Source organism: Megascapheus bottae, chromosome X, assembly GCF_031878675.1.
Source record: "Megascapheus bottae isolate mThoBot1 chromosome X, mThoBot2.hap1, whole genome shotgun sequence".
Classification (NCBI taxonomy): domain Eukaryota; kingdom Metazoa; phylum Chordata; class Mammalia; order Rodentia; family Geomyidae; genus Megascapheus; species Megascapheus bottae.
In genome coordinates this window covers 36,605,425-36,628,049 of record NC_143547.1, presented here as the reverse complement: position 1 = coordinate 36,628,049, position 22,625 = coordinate 36,605,425, and the positions used below count along the sequence as shown (strand labels likewise).

The window sequence follows — 22,625 nt, the reverse complement described above, 5'->3', positions numbered from 1 at the left end:
TGGCTCAAGTGAGAGACCACTAGCCTTGAGCACAGAAGTTCATTGACAATGTCCAGGCCCTGAGTTCAAGCCTCACCACACAAATAAATTATTTTAAGTAACAAATATGCTCATTATACAAAATTCAAATGCTACTAAAGTGACTTTTCTATCACCTTCCTTTATCCTACTTCCAGAGATAGTTGCTGTTATAATTTTGTGTAAATAGTATAAAATGGCAATATACTTACTTGCTTGAATGCACATAAATATTTCTAGAAAAAGTCAATGAAGTTTGTTTTCATGTGGATAACAGGGAAGGGATAAAAACAATATTTTTTTACTGTGTGCATTTTCATAGTTTAAAATTTTTTTAATGTTGTAAATTGAAGTTTATACGTCTAAAAATTAAAAACAGAAATAAAGTCTATATACTGCTCTTCTATATTTATGCATATGTATGTAAATGTTCCTTTTGAAAAGATAAATATAGCATTATTTCTCTATACTACTTTGTAACCTTCTTTGTTTCACTTAAGGATGTATCTTGGGGTCTGGGAGCGTGGCTTGGTGATAGAGGGCTCACCTAGCATGCACCAAGTCCCAGGTTTGATTCCTTAGTGCCACATATACAGAAAGAGCTGGAAGTGGTATTGTGGCTGAAGGGTAAAGTGCTTGCCTTGAGAAATCCCAAGAACAGTACCTCAGGCCCCAAGTTCAAGCCCCAGGACTGGAGGAAAAAAAGAATATATCTTGGAACCTGGTGCTGTTAATCCTAGCTACAGAAGGCTGAAACCTAGTATCACAGTTCAAAGCCAGCCTGGGCTGAAAAGCCTGTGAGACTTATCTTCAATTAACTACCAAAAAATGCCAAAGTGGAGCTCTGGCTCAAGTGATAGAGCACTAGTCCTGAAGGGGAAAAAAAATCTCAGGAACAATTCCCAGGCCTAACACGGGAAAGAAAACGTATCTTGGTTGCAAATGTTGTTGACTCACAACTGAAATCCTACTTGGGAGATTGCAATAGAAAGGATGTGGTTTGACACCAACTTGTGCAAAACGATCATAAGACCCCCCCCCACTTAAGATAGCTAGTTATGGTGGTGTGCATCTGTCCTAGCTACAAGAGGGTAAGCCTGAAATAGGCGGACTGTAGTCCAGGTGTGCACTAATAGGAAATAAGACTATTTCGAAATAGCCAATACAAAATAAAAATGCTCAGAGGAAGTATGTCTTCCTACCAGCTTCAAGGCATTTTAAATCCCTGTGCAATACCAATATCCCACAAAAAGAATCTAGCCTGAGCTGGTTGTGTCTGCATGTAATCACAGTCATAGTTTCAGGGGCAGTCCAAATAAAAATGTTAACATAATCACATGTCAACCACCACACCAGCATGGTAGCATAAAATTGAAATTCTGAGCATCTGTAGGACAGTCACCTGAGGTAAAACAACACAAAATCTAAGGTAAAATATCTAAAACAAAAAACAGCTAGCAGTATGGCCAAAGAAATAGGGCATTTACCTATTAAGAGTAAGATGCAAATAAAAATAAAGTACACACAAGTATGTATATCGATACATATTGTATAAATATCTATACACATTGTATATTTTTGTATTATATATACATGCATATATGTATATCAGTATAGATCAAGGGTAGACTGATCATTGATCAATGTATTTCAATGATAGGTGCTTGTCTATCATGTGTAAGATAGTGGGTTCAATTTCTAGAACTGTGAAATACAAAAAAATCTATTTTAGGGACTGCATATTGTTATCCTTGTCTTTTTGTTATGATTTAACATACACACTATTAAAAATACTAACACAAGGGGAAATAAAGAATCTGTCTTTGAAGCCAAGCATAGTGGTCTATACGTGTAGTGCCAACTAGGCAGAAGGCTGAAATAGGGGCATCTTGAGTTCAGGAGTTCAAGATCAGCCTAGATAATGTAACAAAACATCATCTTAAAGAAAAAAATCATACATATCTCAGCTATCCTTCGGTATCAACAGCTATTAAACTGTTCCATTCTATTTAACAGCTAGATACTACTGAATTCTAAAGATGTACCATAATTTAACCTCTAGTGATAAAAACATGGATAGTTTCAGTGACTTACTGTTACAATGATGCAATAAGCACTGGACATTTCTCCTTACATGTCTGTACAAGGATTTATGTAAACTAAATTCCCAAGCAATAAATCCCAAGTTAAAAGTTATACAAAAAACTGTTCCTAATCAGTGTACTATATTACTGTTTTTCTTCCAATGGTTGTGCCTCACTGATGTGCTTAAATTCTGGAAGTTATACAAGATTTTTTTTGCCAGTCCTGGGGCTTGAACTCAGGGCCTAGACACTGTCCTTGGACACTTTTTGCTCAAGGCTAGTGCTTTGCCACTTGAGCCACAGCACCACTTCTGGCTTTGTTCTGAGTATGTGGTACCAAGGAAACGAATCCAGGGTTTCATGCATGCTAGGTGAGCACTCTACCATTAGGCTATGTTCCTGGCTGTACAAGATCTTTCTTACCAATGCCAAATTCAAGACCTCTTTTTCACAAGCTACCGTAATTCTAATTCAGCAATGAAAGCTAATACTATTTGGGTATTGTCTTAAGTACAGCACCTCATCCAACCATATCCCACACCTAACTCCCAGTTCCATGCCCAGTTTTAGTAGCACACTGCCACTGACAGTCCCTGTTATCACTGTGCTTCATCTTTCTACCTCACCTGCCATTAGCCATCAGCAGAGACAGTGGGTTTTCAGTCCCTTCAACGTCGATGTCTGGTGAGTCATCATCTGAATCATTCAAGCCGGCACCGCTGATATTCAACTGTGGAAGAAGGAGGCTCATTTGTCACCAGTCTGGGACTCCCAGGTGAATCAAGAGGGCCAATTCCCTGTCGTTTTACTGCAAAACTGTCAGAAGCCCTGATCATACTTCACTTATAATTTCTACCCACAATGATCAGAGGAGTTGGAGGTTGAGAACATATGGCTGCCTCAGGGGAAACCTATAAATCTTATGAATCATGTTCTCTAAGAAAAAGAGAGGCATCATCATTATATGCCCATGGAAGGGACCAGAATCAAGGTAGAGACTTGGTGGTGGGGGTGGCTTTTTTTAAGGACCTGTTCAAGACTCTAAGTGTTCAAGCCTCCTTCCTATCCAAACATGTCAAAAGTCAGCTCAAGTGTCATGTATTCAGAAAAGCTCCTGACCATTTCCCCTACTTAGAATCAATCCGCCTGTGTTTCAGGGTCCCACACATCCTCTTGATTGTGGTACCCACAACACTTTGGTTGCATTCTTTTGCTGTTATTCCTATTTTTCTCACTAGCCTATCAGCCTCTTGAGTTACGTTCACAGCACCTATCAGTGCCCAGCATAGAAAAGGTCTCAATAAATGCCTGTTAAATGAGTGGGACTGGTAGCCAAATACCAGGGGCCCAAAGGGAGGTGGGAACAGGACAGGATAGCCTGTCCTCTTGAAACTTTGCTCTTCCAAGGGACCCAAAAAGATTGGGCTGAACTCATGGGCCAGCACCCACCTTTGCTTTCTGGGAAGAGCCTGTCTTCAGTGACTGATGACTGTATGGGTCCATGAGATTATAGCTCAAATGGCCAGCAGGCCCCAAGGCTGAACTCTCCTTGCCCTTTCGCTCTGCCTTCTTGAAGATTTCCTTGGGCTTCAGGCCTTTCTTCTTTGAACCACCTTTGGAAGGCAGTGACAGCCTGGACATGGATACTGATGTGGAATGGGCTGGCCTGGTTAAGGGAAGGGAGCCAGCTGGGAAGATCCTCTGCAGCCCAAAGATATTGCTCGTCTTCCCAACGTTCTGTTGGAAGATATCCTATAAGAATGGTAGTACACGAGGGGGTTAGAGCTTAACTCAAGCGTTCCCTCTATGCTAAGAGCAGAGGTCTGTTCCCAGAAGTGGCATTACTGCCATGGAAGTAGCTTATATAGATGCTCCACAAATGTACACTCCAGTCTATTCACAGTGAGTCATCAAGAATTTACTGGATGGCTTTTCTTTACCCAGCCATTGACAAGTAAGGAGAAGACGAGCAAAGGAAGATATTGCTGTCAAACTGGAGAGAAAAGACGACATTGGTGGTTCATACCTGTAATCATAACTACTCAGGAGGCTGAGATCACAGTTCAAAGCCAGCCTGGGCAGGAAAATCTATGAGACTCTTATCTTCAATTAATCACTAAAAAAAAAAGCCAGAAGTGGGGCTGTGGCTCAAGTGGTAGAGTGCTAGCTTTGAGCAAAAAATCTCAAGGATAGTATCTGGGCCCTGAGTTCAAGCCCCAGCATCAAGGGGAAAAAACTGGAGAGAAAAGACTCCCAAGACTATCTGACATAAAACAGAAAATAAGTACTAGACTGTACAGTTCAAATTCTGACTACAGGATTTAAGTGAGAGGTTTCAGTACTAATGTTGCTACTAGCTACCTCAGGAAAGCTATCAGACCACTCTGGAGTTTGTTTTCTCAAATGTAAAATTAAAGCTCTAGACTGGAAAGGTAGTTTTCAAAGATGTTCAGTGCAGCTGTTTGGACAAAGCCTAGGGAATTAAAGGCAGATGGGAAGGCAGACAAGAGGAACAAGTGGAACCCCGGGCCTTCCACCTTCATCCTGTTCAAAGTAGATTGGCTTTGATTTGTTTTATATGTTAGGCTTCAGTACACTATCTTATTTGAAATGAATGCCATAGCTTTAAAACATATGAAAGCCAATGGACCAGATATGTTCTAAGTTCTCTTCCAATCAGCCCAAAGGTCTGGGTGTATAAGACTGAAAAGAGCAGGAAAAAGAAAGGCCATAAACTAAATTTTGAAGGATCTTAACAGTTGGAATAAAGGAAAACGAAGTAGGAGGTAACACTATGAGCTATGGTGTAGACAGTGAAACATACTTCATGAAGTAAGGCTACAAGCCAATCTTGTAGTTTACCTGATTATCCTTCAGCATGGATATACATCCTGGGCAATAAAGAACTTTACAGCTCCTGAGTTTAAAAGTTTAAACATTCTCAAGTCTAATTCTCCTCTGGTGCCTCTGCTACTTTACCAGCCCCCGCTGATTTCTCATTTTGCTACATAGTCTATTAACGGTATCTCACATTTATTGAGTAATTACTCTGCCAGGCACTGTTCCAGGGGCTCTACACATATTAACTCTTAATAGCTAACCAAATGTCTAAAATGTTGGTAAAGTTGGCCCCCATTTTGAAGATGAGGAAACTGAGGCTCTGAAAGTCTTTCAGGTCAAAGAGCAGGACACAGAGCACAAGTTTCTGAGTCTTTTACCACTACACCTTACTGCCTTGTGATATGTATCACCTGTTAAGACAGGGCTTTGTAATCATCTTCAGTATGAGAGAACTGTCATTTTGTAGAATGCAGAGACTGAATTAAAATAATAACAACAACTACAACTACTGTCACTACCCCCCACCACCATCAGAATTTATTGACCAACTACTACGTGCCAAATATTATACTTTATGCTCCAGCTCCATTACTTTTTTTAGTCTTTTAACAACACTGAGAAGGTACCATTAGTCTCTTTTAGAGATGATCAAACTATGACCTGAAAAGTTAATTTTGTTCAGAGTTTTTTTTTTGTACAAAATTTTGAGTTCTTAGTGGGGATTCGTTCACGTATCCTGAAAACCTAGTCCAATGTATGGCACACACTTACAGGATGTAATTATTATTTTAATTAATTACTAAAGGAATGAGGAGGGTACTTGGTAGGGTCTTAGGGTCTTCCCAACCCTTGCTCTGAGCTGTATTCTAACTAAAAAGGTCTCATCTGACACATAAGTCTCATGCCCTTCCCAAATGCCTTCCCTCCTCCCATGCTTCTTACTTCAACCAGGCGGATCTCCCTAGCCAGATCTTTAATGAGCTGTACGGTCCGTACTGTGTCCGGGATCTCATCCTCGTGGTCTGGCAGAGCCTGTTAAACAAGCAGTATGAGAAATAGAAGCACACAACTAAATTTGACAAACTGATAAACAAAAGGTCATCTTTTTCACAGGTGTCATGAGGAAAAAAACCCACCAACAATCCATTTCTTAAAATGCACACACAGATCACAGATATAAACGTAAAACCGAAAACTATAAACGTTTTAGAAGAAGAAAATCTTTGTGATCTTTCATCAGGCAAATCAAGATACAAAGAGCATGAGCCCAGAGGCTAAACTACACAACAGAGATAAAAACTCATCACTGAAAAACCTCCGCTATTTTACACAAGCCACATATTTAGGGAAAAAATATGTACAAAACATATATCCTGTAAAGGACAGTATATTAAGAAACGTGTGAGGAACTCAGTTGTGGGCTTTGTCCGCATCCTTCATGAAGTCAAGGACTTCAGGGAGCTCAATTGGGACAAGCCAGCTGCTCCACTTGTGAGTACAGAACTTTACTGCTGACTGAACAGTTATACAATTACTGTTAACTCAACAACAACTATGGTAAGTATCTGCTACTTGTGTTTTTAAACTGACATGCTATATTTTTACGAGCTACAACCCCAATACCTTTTTGATTATTTTTCAATAGGGTCTTGTACTTTTTGCCTAGACCGATGAGAATTGCAATCTTTCCAACGACTCTTCCCATGGTAGCTATGAATCATTACTATGGGCTTGTTTGTTGAAATTGAGTCTCACTTAACTTTTTGCCTGGGTTGGTCTCAAACTATGCCCTTCCCAATCTCTGCCTCCTCAATAGCTGGGGTTACAGGCATGTACCAGCATACCCAACCCAAATGTAATTCTTATTTCCTATTTACATGTAATGTAGCTTACACAGAAAGCATTCTACACTGTTACTTGAGAAATTCTAGAATCTTTCCCAATTAGCACATGGAGTGATTTCTTATTGTCTTTTATAACTTAGTATCCATTTGGATAAATGGAAACAGGTACAATTCTAAAAGGCCATTTTAGCAGTACACATCAAGAACTACATTTTTTCCCATACATTTTAATCCATCAAATGCTCCTCCAAAAATCCATCTTGAAGGAATAATCAAGATATGATATTTATTGTAATATTCTCTATAACTACATTCCTCCAAATAAATATTATGGAGGGAAAGATAAGTAAGTACTTAAGTAAAAATAGCACATTCTTGCAAAAGTATATCGTGTAACTATTAAACATTTCTTGTTGACACAGGAAAATTAAAGATATGCCAATATATTCAAATACATAAATTGTATTGGGAAATAGGAATTATGTTTTCGAAATGTACATGAGAGCTGAGGTGTAACTCAGTAATAAAATAGTTGTCTAGCATGCATAGTTGTCCAGGATTACATACAAAAAGAAGAGTAAAGAACAGGAGTAAAGTGCCAGATGTGGTGATTCACACCTGAAATCTTCTCTGCTTAGGAAATGGACACTGGGAAGACTGCAATTGGAAGACATTCCAGGCAAAAAGTTAGCAAGACCTCTTCTTAGCAAAAAGACTGGGCATGGAATTACATGCCTACAAACCCAGTTATGTAGGCTATATGAAGTATGTGATCATAGTCAGAGGACAGTCTAGTCAAAAAATAACTCTATCCCCCAAATAACAAAATCAAAATATGAGCTAAGGTCATAGTTCAAGTGATGAGTGGTTATCTAGAAAGCAAAGGCATTACATTCAACCACCCACATCAACACCATTTTTTGAAAGGTTAAATTGGGAGTCTTTCTTTTTTTTTTTGCCAGTCCTGAGGCTTGAACTCAGTGCCTGAATACTCTTGTTGGGCTTTCTCAATGGAAAAGCTCTACCACTTGAGCCACAGCACCATTTCTGGCTTTTTCTATGTATGTGGTACAGAGGAATTGAACCCAGGTCTTTGTGTACTGCTAGGCAAGCACTCTACCACTAGGTCAAACTCCCGGCCCTCGACACTGTTTTTTTCTGTGTGCCACACCTCAGGTTTGAACTCAGGGCCTGGGCACTGTCCCTGAGCTTCTTTAGCTCACGGCTAGCTTTCTACCATTTGAGCCACAGCACTACATGGGGCCTTTTTTGAGGAGGTATGTCTCACAGACTTTCCTGCCCAGGCTGGCTATAAGCCAAGATCCTCAGATATCAGGCTCCTGAGTAGATAAGATTACAGGTGTGGGCTACTAGTGCCCAGCTCCATTTTTAAAAAATGGGCCAGAAGAAAATGCATCCAGTAATGGCAGTAATCTCTAACAGTTAAAATTCACAGTGATTTTTTTTCTTTTTTATATTCTTCTACATTTTTCCTAATTCTCAAGAGCACTACTTCTTAGAATCAGAAAGAAAGGTTTAAAAGCATAGTCCAAATACTTTTAGGCCAGTCTTCTACAGAAACCAGAGCCTTAAACCCCTCTGGGTCTCTTCCTTCTCTCCAAAGCATCTACAACAGGCAGTTTTTTTGTTTTTCTATTTTTTGCCAGTCCTGGGCTTGAGCTCAGGGTCTGAGCACTGTCCTTGGACTTTTCTCAAGGCTAGAGCTCTACCTCTTGAGCCTCAGCACCACTTCCAGCTTTTTTCTATGTATGTGGTACCAAGGAATTGAACCCGGGTCTTCGTACATGCTAGGCAAGCACTCTACCACTAGGCCAAACTCCCGGCCCACAACAGGCAGTTCTAATGGAGGGCAGAACTCTGCAGAGGTTCAGAAATAAGCATATTTACTTCTTTCTTTGTCCAGGCTCTAAAGGCCACATTCAGAGCTTTACCACCATGGACCAGGTAGGAAGCAGGGTGTCTCCTATTCTCACGCAAGCCTAAAGAGGAAAAGAAGAAAGCAGAGTGTCAATGAAGAAATAGAGGAAATGAAGCACTTGTAACCTTTGTCAGGCAAACAGAAAAAGTGTTCAGGGCTTTGAGCACAACTCTAGATTCTCAGTTATTTTAGTAGTAGTGACTAAGAAACTGCCACGAGCTGTGTGCTGGTGGCTCACATCTGTAATCCTAGCTGCTTAAGAGGCTGAGATCTGGGAATCATGGTTCCAACCCAGCCTGGGGGGGGGGACTGTGAGACTCTTATCTACAATTTACCACCAAAAAGCCACAGTGGAGCTGTGGTTCAAATATCAGAATGCTAGCCATGAGATTTAAAAAAGAAAAAGCTAAGCACTAGTGGCTCATGCCTATAATCCTAGCTACTCAGGAGGCTGAGATCTGAAGATCATGGTTCAAATACAGCCCAGCTAAGAAAGTTCATGAAAGCCTTATCTCCAATTAACCACCCAAAAGGAAAGAAGTCGTGGCTCAAGTGACAGAGTACTACCATTAAGTAAAAAAAATAAATAAATAAAGAGCTCAGGGACAGTGCTCATGCCCTGTGTTCAAGCCCCAGTACTGGCACACATACACACGTATGCACATACATGTACTCATACACACACAAGGAAGCCACTACAATAAACGACCTGGTTTACATTATATTATTTAGTCTTTATACCTACACTGGAAGACAAGTGTTATTATCTCCATTTCATAGTTCAAGAACTAAAAGTTAGAGTGAACTTTTAGTTCAAGAATTAAAAGTCAGACTTGACCAAGGCTACACACACAGTAAGTACTAAAGCACTGAGTGAGTTTATATCCATTTAGGTCTGAGCTCCTTTCACAAAGAAGTTCCTTTTGTTTACTCTGCCTCTGGGTTTTAAAAAGACACAAAAGGTCATAAACACTACTTACCCAGATTGGATGGGCCATTAATATATATGATGGACTGGCTATGTTCGACATCTTGCTTCATGATTAAGCTACTATGAACAGTCAGATTTAGGTTTTATAAAGAATTTTCTATCGAACAAACCTGTTCAGAACAGGACTGCAGGTGGCTATCCACTCTTTGAACACTTATATGAGTAGTTATCAGAATAAGGGCTTGAGGGCTGGGGAAGAGACTTACTCACTGGGTTGTGAGGTCATTTGCAATCCTAAAATATTGATTCCTTCTGGTCAAGTCTCCTTTAGCAATAAATCTTGGTTCAAGCATGGAATCCACTTTATTTTGGAGCGAATTAATAAAGAAGAAGCCCAGTAAATTGGCTTACATTTGGGCTGATGCCCAGGCATCAACATAATGTGCCACAGCCTTATGCCCTTAGGAGGCATGTCCAGAAAACTTTTAAACTAATCCAGATTTAAACTAATTCTTGACCTTAATGGGCAGGAAACAGGGATAATTTCATTGTGATATAATTTTCTCAGTCACTTCTGCTACACAAACAAAAGGGTCTTTATCTGTTCCCTGTTGAATAAAAAAGCAAATCCCCCAAAAAGTCTATATGATTCTACTTACATAATATTCTTTTTTTCTATCCACTGTTAATGGTGCGCAAGATCTTGCATTTATACTTAGTGTTTCCGCTAAGCAGTAGTATTCTACCACATATGCCACACTTACAGTTCTTTTTGTTGATAAACTGAAAATAAGAGTCTCTTAGGGGCGTGGCTGGTGGTAGAGTGCTTGCCTAGCATGCACAAAGCCCTGGGTTCAATTCCTCAGTACCACACAGACAGAAAATGCCAGAAGTGGTGCTGTGGTTCAAGTGGTGGAGCACTAGCCTTGAGAAAGCTCAAGGACAGTGCCAGGCTCTGAGTTAAAGCCCCAGGACTGTCCAAAAGAAAAAGAGTCTCTTGGATTTGTCAGCCAGGGCAGGTTTTATACTGCCATTCTTGGATCTCAGTCTCCTGTGTAGTTAGAATTATAGGCTATATAACATTCTTAAATGACAAAATTGATTATAGAAAAGGAAAATAGATTAGTAACTTTCAAGTTATGGACGGTGAAAGAACAAAAGTGTGATGATATAATGGAGTAGCACTAGGGAGACTTTGCCAAAGTCCTAATTATTTAAGGTACACAGCTTTTTTTGTTTTTTGTTTTTGTTTTTGTAGTTTTTCCCAGTCCTTGAGCTTGAATTCAGGGCCTGAGCAGCGTCCTTGGGCTTTCTCCAGGGTAGAGCTCTACCACTTGAGCCACAACACCATTTCCAGCTTTTTCTATGTATGTGGTACCAAGGAATCAAAACCAGGTATTCATGAATACTAGGCAAGCACTCTACCAATGGCTAAACTCCCGGCCCCTGCACAACATTGTTTTGTGTGTGGTACTGGTGAATGAATGCAAAACCTGGCACTTGCAAAACAGGTACTCACTCTACCACTTGAGCCACACCTTCAGGCTCTTTTGATACTATTATTAAAATTATCATTGTTGTTGTTATTGTTACCACCAGTCCTGCCAGCAGTCGTGCATGCTAGGCAAGCACTCTACCAGTAGACCACACTCTTGACCCTTTTAACATTATGTTTGAGGTAAAGTATTGCTTTATAATCCTCCTACTTGTTTGTACTGCTTTCTGTTGCTGGGGATAGCAGGCACAGGCACATCACTACACCCAATCATTGTGCTTCCTTTGTAGCAGGGATAACAAGTGCACATCCAGCCACTGTCTGAGGTGGAATTTCGTGAATGTTTTTGCCCTGGCTGGCCTTAAGCCAATTCCCTTGATCTCTGTCTCATAAACAGCTTGGATTGCAGGTTCGAGCTATCATACTTGGCCAACATAATGATACATGAGACTGATGCATGGCATGCTCTCTTATTTTCTCCCCCGCACCCCCGCTCAGAAAAAGGAATAATAGCTGGTAAAAGGCTTTATACCTCGAAAGATATCCAGGATGTGCTTTCCCACATACCAACAGATGGTCTCAAAGTTGGGGAACTTGAAGAGGTCTGCTGTGCTGAGCCGCTTCTCAATCTCATAGGCTCTGGAAGGAGACAAAACAACAATAATAATGAACCATTTACCAAACACCTTTCATCTATCAGATATTATGCTGCAGGCAATATGTCCACTATTTCTAAAACCTCACATAGATCTTACTCTATGCTAGGAATATTTTGGGCTCAAAATGATTCCTTAAAGCCACAAAACTACAAAGTAGGAAAAAGGTGTTAGTGGTCAGGAGCATGGTAGAGTGCTTGCTCAGAATGCATGAGGCCCTGGGTTCCACTCCTCGGTATCACACACAGAAAAAGCCAGAAGTGGTTCTATGGCTCAACTGGTAGAATACTAACCTTGAAAAAGCCCAAGGACAGTGGCTAGACAATGAGTTCAAGCCCCAGAAATAGCAAAAAAAAGTGTTAATTTTAAAACTGAAGATCATCAAGAATCAGGATCCTCAAACAGCAGACAGCAACAACCAACTTCAGGACTCACTTGAGTTGCATTTCAATGTTAAGACTGTGTAAGAAGTTTCCTCCAAAGGCTAGGCAGTCCACAGGGGTCAGCACAGCATGGATCCATCCTAAAGGAGAACAAGGCAAACATGATAGCTGACAGAGGGCTATGAGGGCTGTCTCTTTCTCTGATAGAGCCTCACTGCCTGTCCAGCTCAACCTTAACTCCTTAAGTTAAGGCTTGTCTACTGTAATTTCTTTTTTTGTCAACACCCAACCTGGACTAGTGTGCTATCATTACAAAACTAATTATGAAACAACTTATTAATAAATTTCTACTTCCTAACTCCCTAATTCAAAAATCCTTTTGTTGCCTTACTTGTCTTTTCTATCATCTCTATGGACAACTTGCCATAACTATTCCTTTTAACTCTACCCTGAGCAACACAAAAAGAGTAATTGTGCATGACACATCTGGGTTCAAATTTTACTATTTCCTGCATAAACATCTGCTTTACATGTTGGCTATAAACATTAATCCAGCTGGAATGCAATTTATTCCACTTACCCTTTATTTCCTTTAGCAAATTTATTTTTCCCCTTAAATCTCACATATAATCATCTCTACCCCTATGTCCTACTTATCCCTTGATTGTAGTAATTTATGATCTCTTATTTTCCTACTGAAACAGCCTCCAAAACTGGTTCATATACTACTGGTCTGGTTCAGAGCAATCTTGGGCTCCCTGAGACTTTTTCAGAGAAACTGAGAAGGTAAAACCTTTATCTCAAGGGATAGTAATACCAGTAAAGCATGATATACTGTATCCATAAATGCTAATCACCACAGCACCACAGAAATCACTAAAAAATAATTATAGCAGGGCTGGGAGTTTGGCCTAGTGGTAGTGTGCCTGCCTAGCATGCACAAAGATCCAGGTTCGATTCCTCAGTACCACATACATAGAAAAAGCCAGAAATGGTGCTGTGGCTCAAATGGCAGAGTGCTAGCCTTGAAGAAAAAGCCCAAGGACAGTGCTCAGGCCCTGAGTTCAAGCCCCAGGACTGGCAAAGAAAATAATTATAGCAAATCCAGGTATGGTGGTTCGCACCTATAATCTCAGCTACTTGGGAGGTAGAAATAAGAGGATCACAAATTCGAGACCAGACCAGGCAAAGTTAATAGAACCCTATCTTGAAAATAAAATTAAAGGACTTGAGGTATAGCTCAAGCAGTACTTGTTTGTCTAGCAAGTGTAAAACTCTGGGTTCAATCTCCACTACTGAAGGCAAATGAAAAGTAACTACAGAAACCACTAAAATTCCTATCTAAATGCTAAACCTAAATATTCATATGAAAATTCAAAGGTTCCAGAATAGACAAAGTTACCTTGAGAACAACTGCCAATTTCAAAACTACATGTGCACAGAAATTATGACATGATAGTAAAAGAAAAAAAAACAGGTCAACAGAACAGAATTTAAGGACCATACATTTATAGTCAGTTGACTTTTCTTTGACAGACATGTTAAAAAAACTCAACGGGTATGGTGGCTCACACCTGTAATCCTAACTACTCAGGAGGCTGAAATCTGAGGATCAATGTTCAAAGCCAGCTCAGGCACAAAAGGACCTGAGACTCTTATCTCCATTCAACCTCTAGAAAACAGGAAGTAGGGCTTGGTTCAAGGGTAGGGTGGTAGTTGAGCTGAAGAGTTCACGGACAATTCCCAGGCCGAGTTCAAACTACATATACTCTCCCACCCGCCCCCAAAAAAAGCTCAATGGGGAAAGAATATTCTTTTCAAATAGTCTGAAACAGGCAAAATAATAAAACTGTAACTTTACCTCATCTGTACATACTATAAATGGTTAAGAATTAAACCTAAGGTGGTATGGTGGTACACATCTGTAATCCCTTTCCTCTGGAGCATGAGGCAGGAAGAAGGATTCTGAGTTCAAGGTCAGTACTAGCTAATTAGCCTAAGCACAGCCTGAGTTACACATTTAAGACTCTGACTTAAACCAGCAAATACTAAAACTGCAAAATATTAAGAAAACAAACATAAATGTCTTTATGACCCTATACCAAGCAATACTGAAATAGACACCAATAACGTAAGAAAAATTCTTAATTTTTGTGCTGCATAGTATATTACCAAGTCTATCCCTAGACCGAGAGAAAATATTTTTAAATCACATATATAATAAAGGTCAAATATCCAAAATATATAATGTTTACTTCTTAACAACAAAGACAATGCAAACAAAGAATGAGCAAGAGATGTGAATATAGATATTTTACCAAACAAAAGAGACATAAAATGTGCAACAAGGACATGGAAAGACAACCAACATGAATAGTCATTAAGAAAAGCACCAATCAGTCTGGGAGCATGGCCTAGTGGTATAGTGCTTGCCTAGCATGCACATAGCCCTGGGTTCAAATTCCCTGGAACCACAAACACAGAAAAAGCCAGAAGTGGTACTGTGGCTCAAGTGGCAGAGTGCTAGCCTTGAGCAAAAAATGTACAAGGACAGTACCCAGGCCCTGAACTCAAGCCTCAGGACTGGGAAAAAAGCACAAATCAAAACCTCAGTAAGATACCATTTATACTCAGTAGGATAGCTAAAAGAAAATAACAAATGTTGGATAAGATGTATAAAAATTAGAAATGATATATACTGCTTTCAGGAATGTAAATAATGTAGATGGATATTTTAGAAACAGTTTGGCAATTCCTCAAGAAGGTAAATCACAGAGTTATGACTCAGGAATTCTCCTTCTATGTACATAACCCAGGAGACCTAAAAATGGAAGTTGATCATTCCTTATTTGAAATGCTTGAGACCAGAAATATTTCCGATTTCAAAGGTTTGTTTGGACTTTGGAATATGATATGCACACAATGATTTACCTTGAGGATAGGTCTCAAGTCTAAACCTGAAATTCATTTATTATTCACACAAGTCTAATATATATAATACTATTTTTTGGCAGTACTGTGGATTAGACTTATAGTTTGAACCATGCCTCCAGTACTTTAGGATTTATTATTTTTCAGACAGGATATTATGCTTTTTTCTTAACCATAGAACATGATATTCATACCCACACCTCCCTGTAAAACTAGAATTACAGATAGTAGTTTCACTTTTTTGCCTTGGTTGCTTTCAAATTGTGATCTTGCTATCTGCTTCACAAATAGCTAGGATTATAATCATGAACCCCACACTGGCCTGCATCCATGTTTTGCTCACTAACTTTCTACTTGCAGCATCACTATGGTGCTCAAAAGTTACAGATTTTAGATAAATTAAGGTTTTCATATTAGGTATGCCCAACCAGTTATGATGACATAATAATTTGTATATGAATGTTCATAGCAACATTATTCACAATAGCCCAAAAGTAGAAACACCTAAAATGTCTATCAGCTGATGAATGGATAAACAAATAAGAAATATTCTTTTTTTTTTGGTTGGTTGTGGGGCTTGAACTCAGGGCCTGGGTGCTGTTCCTGAGTTTTTTCACTCAAAGCTAGTGCTCCACCACTTTCAGCCACTGCTCCACTTCCAGTTTTCTGCTGATTAACTGGCAATAAGCCTCTCTTAAACTTTCCCGCTGGACCTGGCTTTGAACCATGACCTCAAATCTCAGCCTCCTGAACAGGTAGCATTATAAGCATGAGCCACCAGCAACTGGCCAAAAAATATCCTTGAGCTCTTAAAAAGAATGAAACATTGTTAAATATAACATGAATGAGCTTTGAATAATGGAAGCCAGAAACAAAAGACAATGTATTACATGATTCCATTTACATGAACTATATCCCAAAGAGGCAATGTCATATACAAAGAAAAATATATAAGGAAATGCTGGGTCTGGGAAGAGGGATGAAATACATAACTGCTAATTGGGGCCAAGATTTCTTTTCAAGAAATATCTTTGTGAGCATTATCTGGAATTAAGATAGCTCAAATGGTTCCATGACCTTATAAATATAAGTAGAACAACCCTTTAGCCAGGTGGCACATGCCTATAACCCCAGCCACTTAGGGAGCTGAGATTTAATGCCTGTTCAGGTAAAAATGTTCAGGAGACTCCATCTCAAATTAACCAGCAAAAAAAGGCCAAGCTGGAAGTGTTGTTCACGTGGTAGAGTGTCAAGCAAAAGCAAGAAAGCCAAATGATTGTAAGGCCTCAAATCCAAGCCCTAGTAGTTGGGGGAAAAGAAAACTTTATTTCTTTGTGCAAGTAGTAGGCTTGAACTCAGGACCTAGAGCTCTCATTTGGCTTATTTTTTGCACCCAAATGGTGCCCTATCACTTCTGCCTTTATTCTGGTTACTTGGAAATAAAAATCTGTCACAGACATTTATGCCTTGGCTATCTTTAAACCTCAATCCTCAGATCTGAGCCTCATGAATAGCTAGGATTATAGATGTAAGCACTACTGATATCCAGCTAGAAAACAATTTAAAAGTGGTAAATTTTATGGTGTATAAATTATAACTCTTTTTTCAAAAGCACATTTAAGCCAACTGTATCACCAAATTTGTGTGACAGTGATAACATCAGTGCTTAGTAGGAAATTTATAGTACTAAGTATTCATAAGTACAAAAAAGTCAAGTCTAAAATTAATAATCTAATCTAGTTCAAGACTAGAAAGAGAGCAAAATAAACCCAAACCAAGCAGAAGGAAAAGTAAAAATCTAAACCAAAGTCAGGACCAATGAAAATAAAAAGTATTCTTAAAAGATTAATAATAGCTAGGGGCATGGCACAAGTTGTAAAGTACCTGTCTGGCAAGCATGAGGCCCTGAATTCAATCCACAAAACCACCTAAAAATTAAATACAACTGACCAATTTCTAGCAAGACTGACATCAATAAGTAAACCACAAGTAACTAACCTCAGGACTGAAACAGAATGTTATCACTTGAAATCCAGAAACCTCCAAAAGGGTACTAAGGAAATACTCAATAGCCATAAAATTTAAGGAAAACATTTTTTACAACACTGGGGTTTAAATTCAAGTGTTGGAGGTTGCTGGGCAAGTGCTCTACTGCTAAGCCATGGTTTTCAGCCCTTTTTTTTCCACTGGTTGAAAAGAGTCTCACTTTTGCCTGGCCAGGTGACTAGACCACAATCTTCCTATTTTATGCTTCCTTGCCATAGCTTGGATGACAGGAATGTGCCACCACACCCAACTTCTTCTGCTGAGGAGTCTAGAGAATATTTTGCCTGGGTTGGTCTGCCACTGGGATCTTCCTGATCTCAGCCTCGCATGTACCTGGGATAACAGGCACAACATCAACATGTCCACCTGTCGGTTAAGAAGAAGTCTGAGAACCTTTTGAGCACAATAGCCTTGAACTCCCAACCGCAGCCTCTGAAGTAACTAGAATTGTAGGCCATGAATCACTGGCAAACAAATTGACATAGGCTATCACAATGTTGTCCTACCTAGTGGTCTACAACTCATGAGCTCGAGCAATCCTCTCATCTAGCCTCAGGAATAGATGGGAACTATAGATATATGTCACCAAATCCAGTATATACATATAAATAAAATAGTGCTGTGGGTGGAACTATGGCAAATGCGTGCCAAGTATGTGTAAGACCCTGAGTTCAATACCGAGTACTGAAAAATTAAAGAAAACAGACCAATTCCCAGAAAGCATAAGTTGCTGTATCTAATAGGAAATAATGTTAACTTTAAAGAGTCAATGAATTAAATATAATTTTTAAACTTCCCCAAAAAGTAAATCTTTAGATCTGTATATTTCATTAGCAACTTTCATTTTCTGCCAGTACTGGGGCTTGAACTCAGGACCTGAGTGCTCTCCTTGGGCTTTCTCAAGGCCATTTCTGGCTTTTTCTATGTATGAGGTACCTAGGAATTGAACCCGGGTCTTCATGCATGCTAGGCAAGCACTCTACCACTAGGCCAAACTCCAGGCCCCTTGCTAAAAGTTTTTCATTGAGATGAGGGTCTCACTATGTTTCCAGGCTGGCCTAGAACTTGAAATCCTCCTGCCTCAGCCTCCCGAGTAACTGGAATTATGAGTGTATACCAATGCCCAGTTTCACTAGAGGATTCTACTAAACATTTCCAGAAAATTTAACATTCAGATTAAATTGAAAAACACGTAAACATATGGAGAAAAATACTGTGCTTATGACAGACTCGTGAACATAGCCAAAATTTCAACTATTTTTCAAAACACATATACTCAGACTCCACATCAGGCTTATGAACCCTAGGTGTGAAACTCAGACATGTATTAGGGGAAAAACATGCCTCATTCCTACTCTAAGTCAGCTACCCATTACTCTCCCTAGAATTTTGGGGCTGAGAGTCCAGTTCCAGATCTATACAACCAGGGCAAAAGGGTCCATCAAGCTTTCTCTTGCTTTCCTTTCTGTGACTTCCTTAAGATCCCATGCTACCCAATAGACACCAAATGAATGTTCTTGAGATCTAGTTTCAGCTGATATGAGATACCTACATATATATATATATATATATATATATATATATATATATATATATATATATATATGTGATGGCTAGGGGTGTGGCTCAAGAAGTAGAGTGCCTGCCCAGCAGGTTTTAGGACCTGAGGTCAAACCTTATTACCACCAAAACAAAAACTAAAAAAATGTATGGGAAAAAGTTGTCTGTAGTGTCACAAATTCCCTCCTTTCCACCCTTCTAAATCTCCCTACCCCCAGAAAAGCCCAGGAAGACCTGTAGGAATGAAAAGTGTTTGTCCTTGCTTCACACAACATTTGTAGCACTTTTCCACTTGGTCACCAAAGAACATCTCATTCTGATTGGAGGAGCTGCTCCAGCACTCAAAGAGAGTCAGATTAACTTTTGTTGGGCGGATCAGGTAGAAGATCTTCTCACCCTGAAATAAAAAGAAAGTTAAGTGACCAAAATACCAAAGGTTTCAAGAAAAGTTATTCAGAAGGGCTCCAAAAGACCTAGTCTCTTTCCCATGTTCCACATCCATGCCAGAATTCTTTCTTAAACTTATAATCAGGGGCCAGGAGTTAGGCCTAATGGTAGAGTGCTTGCCTAGCATGTATGAAGCCCTTGATTTGATCCTTCTGTACCACATACACAGTAAAACCCAGAAGTGGTGCTGAGGCTCAAGTGGTAGACCTGTAGCCCTGAGAAACCCTAAGAACAGGGCTCAGGCCCTGAATTCAATCCCCAGGACTGGCGAAGGAAAAAAAAACTATAATCATTTTTATATGTTTATGATTGCAATTCCTTTGCACAACTACTTAATAATGAAAAATAAAAATTTTTGCCTGGTGGCTCACACCTGTAATCCTAGCTACTCAGGAGGCTGAGATCTGAGGATCATGGTTCAAAGCCAGCCCAAGCACAAAAGGACCTGAGACATTTTTTTTGCCAGTCCTGGCCTTGAACCCAGGGCCTGAGCACTGTCCTTGGACATTCTCAAGGCTAGAGCTCTTCCACTTGAGCCTCAGCACCACTTCTGGGTTTTTTTTTATGTATGTGGTACCAAGGAATCGAACCCAGGTCTTCGTGCATGCTAGGCAAGCATTCTACCACTAGGCCAAATTCCATGCCCAAGGACCTGAGACTCTTATCTCCAATTAACCACCAGAAAACCAGAAGTAGTGCGGTGGCTCAAGGGGTAGGGCAGTAGCTGAAGAGTTTAGGGAGACAGCCCAGGACCAGAGTTCAAGCCCCACAACTGACAAAAAAAATATCATTTTTATGTGAATTTGAAAAACTTCAACAGGCTTCTTGTTGTTGTTGTTTTTGCACTTGCACTTTTAGATTTCTATAAATCTGACAAAAGCAATTTGGAAGGAACATTTCTAGAAACAAATTATTAAAGTTTGGACAAATGCACATGAGATACTACTATTTTAGATACTCTGCCAAATGAAAAATGGTCCCTAGATGAGAGATCAATATTACTAGCCCTAGGAAAATTTGAGGCCACTTTACTGATGAAGAAAATTGAATTTTCTTTTAAATGTCATTTACAGTGTGTTCTTTTCAGACTTGAAATCAAAGCTAATAAAAATTTAAAAGTTCAGTAATCGCCTAAGGATTTCTTAAACAGTATATGTTAGGTGATTATCTTTTAGAAGAACATTTTACTTTCTAATCGTGTTTTGACTAGATATTCATCAGGCAGATAATTTGAGAAATAAAGAAACAAAAAAAATCCACTAGCACAATGACACCTTAGCTTGATAGTTTAGTCAATACTTCACAACAATAAATTCCAACATAGAAAATGAATAACACAGATTAGAGGCACATGTTCAAGTGGCAAGGCATCTTGCATAGGCAAACACAAATCTGAGTTCAAGCTCCAGCCCTTCCTTATCCCCCCCCCAAAACAAAACAAAACAAAAACACTAGGAAATATTTTCTATACAACTGGAGAGATTTGACAGCTTTATAAATTAGTTAATAGCATTATATCAACGTTATCTTCTTGATTTTGTAACTATTGCATTTATAGAAAATATCTCAGTTTTAAGAATTATACAAACTTCACAACTTGGGGGGTGGGGTAGGGAAAGTGGGAGAAAAATGTGGAAGGACGGGCTGGGAGTTTGGCCTAGTGGTGGAGTGCTTGCCTAGCATGCATGAAGACCCGGGTTCGATTCCTCAGTACCACATACATAGAAAAAAGCCGGAAGTGGTGCTGAGGCTCAAGTAGTAGAGCTCTAACCTTGAGAAAGTCCAAGGACAGTGCTCAGGCCCTGAGCTCAAGCCCAAGATTGGCAAAAAAAATATGGAAGGACACAGCAACGTTCAAGAAGAAATGTACTCACTACCTTATGTATGTAACTGTAACCCATCTGTATATTGCCTTGACAAGAAAATCTTAATAAAAATAAAAAGAGGGCTGGGGGCTGAGAGTTTGGCCTAGTGGTAGAGTGCTTGCCTAGCATGCACGAAGACCTGGGTTCGATTCCTCAGTACCACATACATAGAAAAAAGCTGAAAGCGGTGCTGAGGCTCAAGTGGTAGAGCTCTATCCTTGAGAAAGTCAAAGGACAGTGCTCAGGCCCTGAGCTTATGCCCAGGATTGGCAAAAAATAAAATAAGAAAGAGGGCTGGGAGTTTGGCCTTGTGGTAGAGTGTTTGCCTAGCCTGCACAAAGACCCTGATTCAATTCCTAGGTACCAAATGCATAGAAAAATTTGAAAGTGATGCTGTGGCTCAAGTGGTAGAGCGCTACCCTTGAGGAAAGTCCAAGGACAATGTTCAAGCCCAGGACTAGCAAAATTAAAATAAAATTTAAAATTAAAAAAATTTAAACAAGACCAAAGGAACAAAAGGCACATAGTATCCTTAATCTGTGGCTATTAGATCCAAACATTACAAGACCGATGACTCAATATTTGTGTACCCAATGCTATGTACATGGTACATATAAACACAAGTATACAGACCTAATAATTTATGACCCTATAGACAGAATATTTTATTACATAGATTAATATGTATCTATGACATAAAAACCCTCAGCCTAATTTTAATTATGTTTTAAAATCTAAGTGCCAGTGATTGTACATAGAGATTCCCTTCTTGAATACTTGTTTGTTAAACACATCATTCGAAATATGATGTAAAAATCAATGTTAATAAATTCTTTAATAATAAAAAAATTTAAAAAATTTAAAAAGAGCTATACAATGAATTACTACAACAGAGGAGATACTCTGAAATCACTCTCAAATATTTCAGAAACATAACCGTTTATTTTCTGTCTACTTTAGAGAAAGAGAAAATATAATAATATATAATGTAGAGAATCTAGGTGAAAGGCATCCAAAAAATGTTTCTCATTATTTTTGCAGTTTGTCCATGAAAATTAATGAAATTATTTAAAATTTAAAGTATTGACCCTTGCCGGGTGCTGGGGATTCATGGCTACTAACCTAGCTACTCAGGAGGCTGAGATATGAGGACTGAGGTTCAAGGCCAGCCCAGGCAGGAATGTCAGTGAAACTTTTTTTTGGGTAGGTCATGGGGCTTGAACTTGGCCTGGGTGCTGTCCCTGAGCTCTTCAGCTCAAGGCTACCACCCTATCCTTGGGCCTGGGCATTGTCCCTGAGCTCTTCAGCTCAAGGATACCACCCTACCCTTGAGCCTCACTTCCCCTGTCTAGAGGTTAATTGGAGATAAGAGTCTCAGGTCCTATTGTGCCTGAGATCTGATCCTCAGATCTCAGCTTCCTGAGTAGCTAGGATTACTTGTGTGAGCTACTGCATCACATCCTGCTAATGTAAATATTTCTAGAAATATTAGTAAGTAGAAATTGGTTCACCTAAGGAGATAATAGGGAAAATCTAAGATATCTGCTGTTAATTTAAAATTCTGTATTAAACACCAAAACTATAG

The 22,625-nt window shown here is 39.4% G+C and overlaps 1 protein-coding gene across 3 annotated transcripts in view; it reads right to left on the bottom strand.

Annotated features, from left to right (window-relative positions):
* The window catches only part of Phf8 (PHD finger protein 8), a 90,979-nt gene that overhangs the window by 32,087 nt on the left and 36,267 nt on the right, over positions 1 to 22,625 (bottom strand). For 2 of the 3 annotated variants that reach the window (XM_090326599.1, XM_090326602.1), the window contains 7 exons: positions 18,963 to 19,125; positions 12,244 to 12,331; positions 11,685 to 11,791; positions 8,696 to 8,787; positions 5,886 to 5,975; positions 3,552 to 3,854; positions 2,729 to 2,832 (listed from right to left, as the gene is read on the bottom strand). In XM_090326599.1, the coding sequence (XP_090182725.1) occupies positions 2,729 to 2,832; positions 3,552 to 3,854; positions 5,886 to 5,975; positions 8,696 to 8,787; positions 11,685 to 11,791; positions 12,244 to 12,331; positions 18,963 to 19,125 (947 nt within the window). The remainder of the gene's footprint in view (positions 1 to 2,728; positions 2,833 to 3,551; positions 3,855 to 5,885; positions 5,976 to 8,695; positions 8,788 to 11,684; positions 11,792 to 12,243; positions 12,332 to 18,962; positions 19,126 to 22,625) is intronic. The other variant, XM_090326600.1, reaches the window with a different exon arrangement.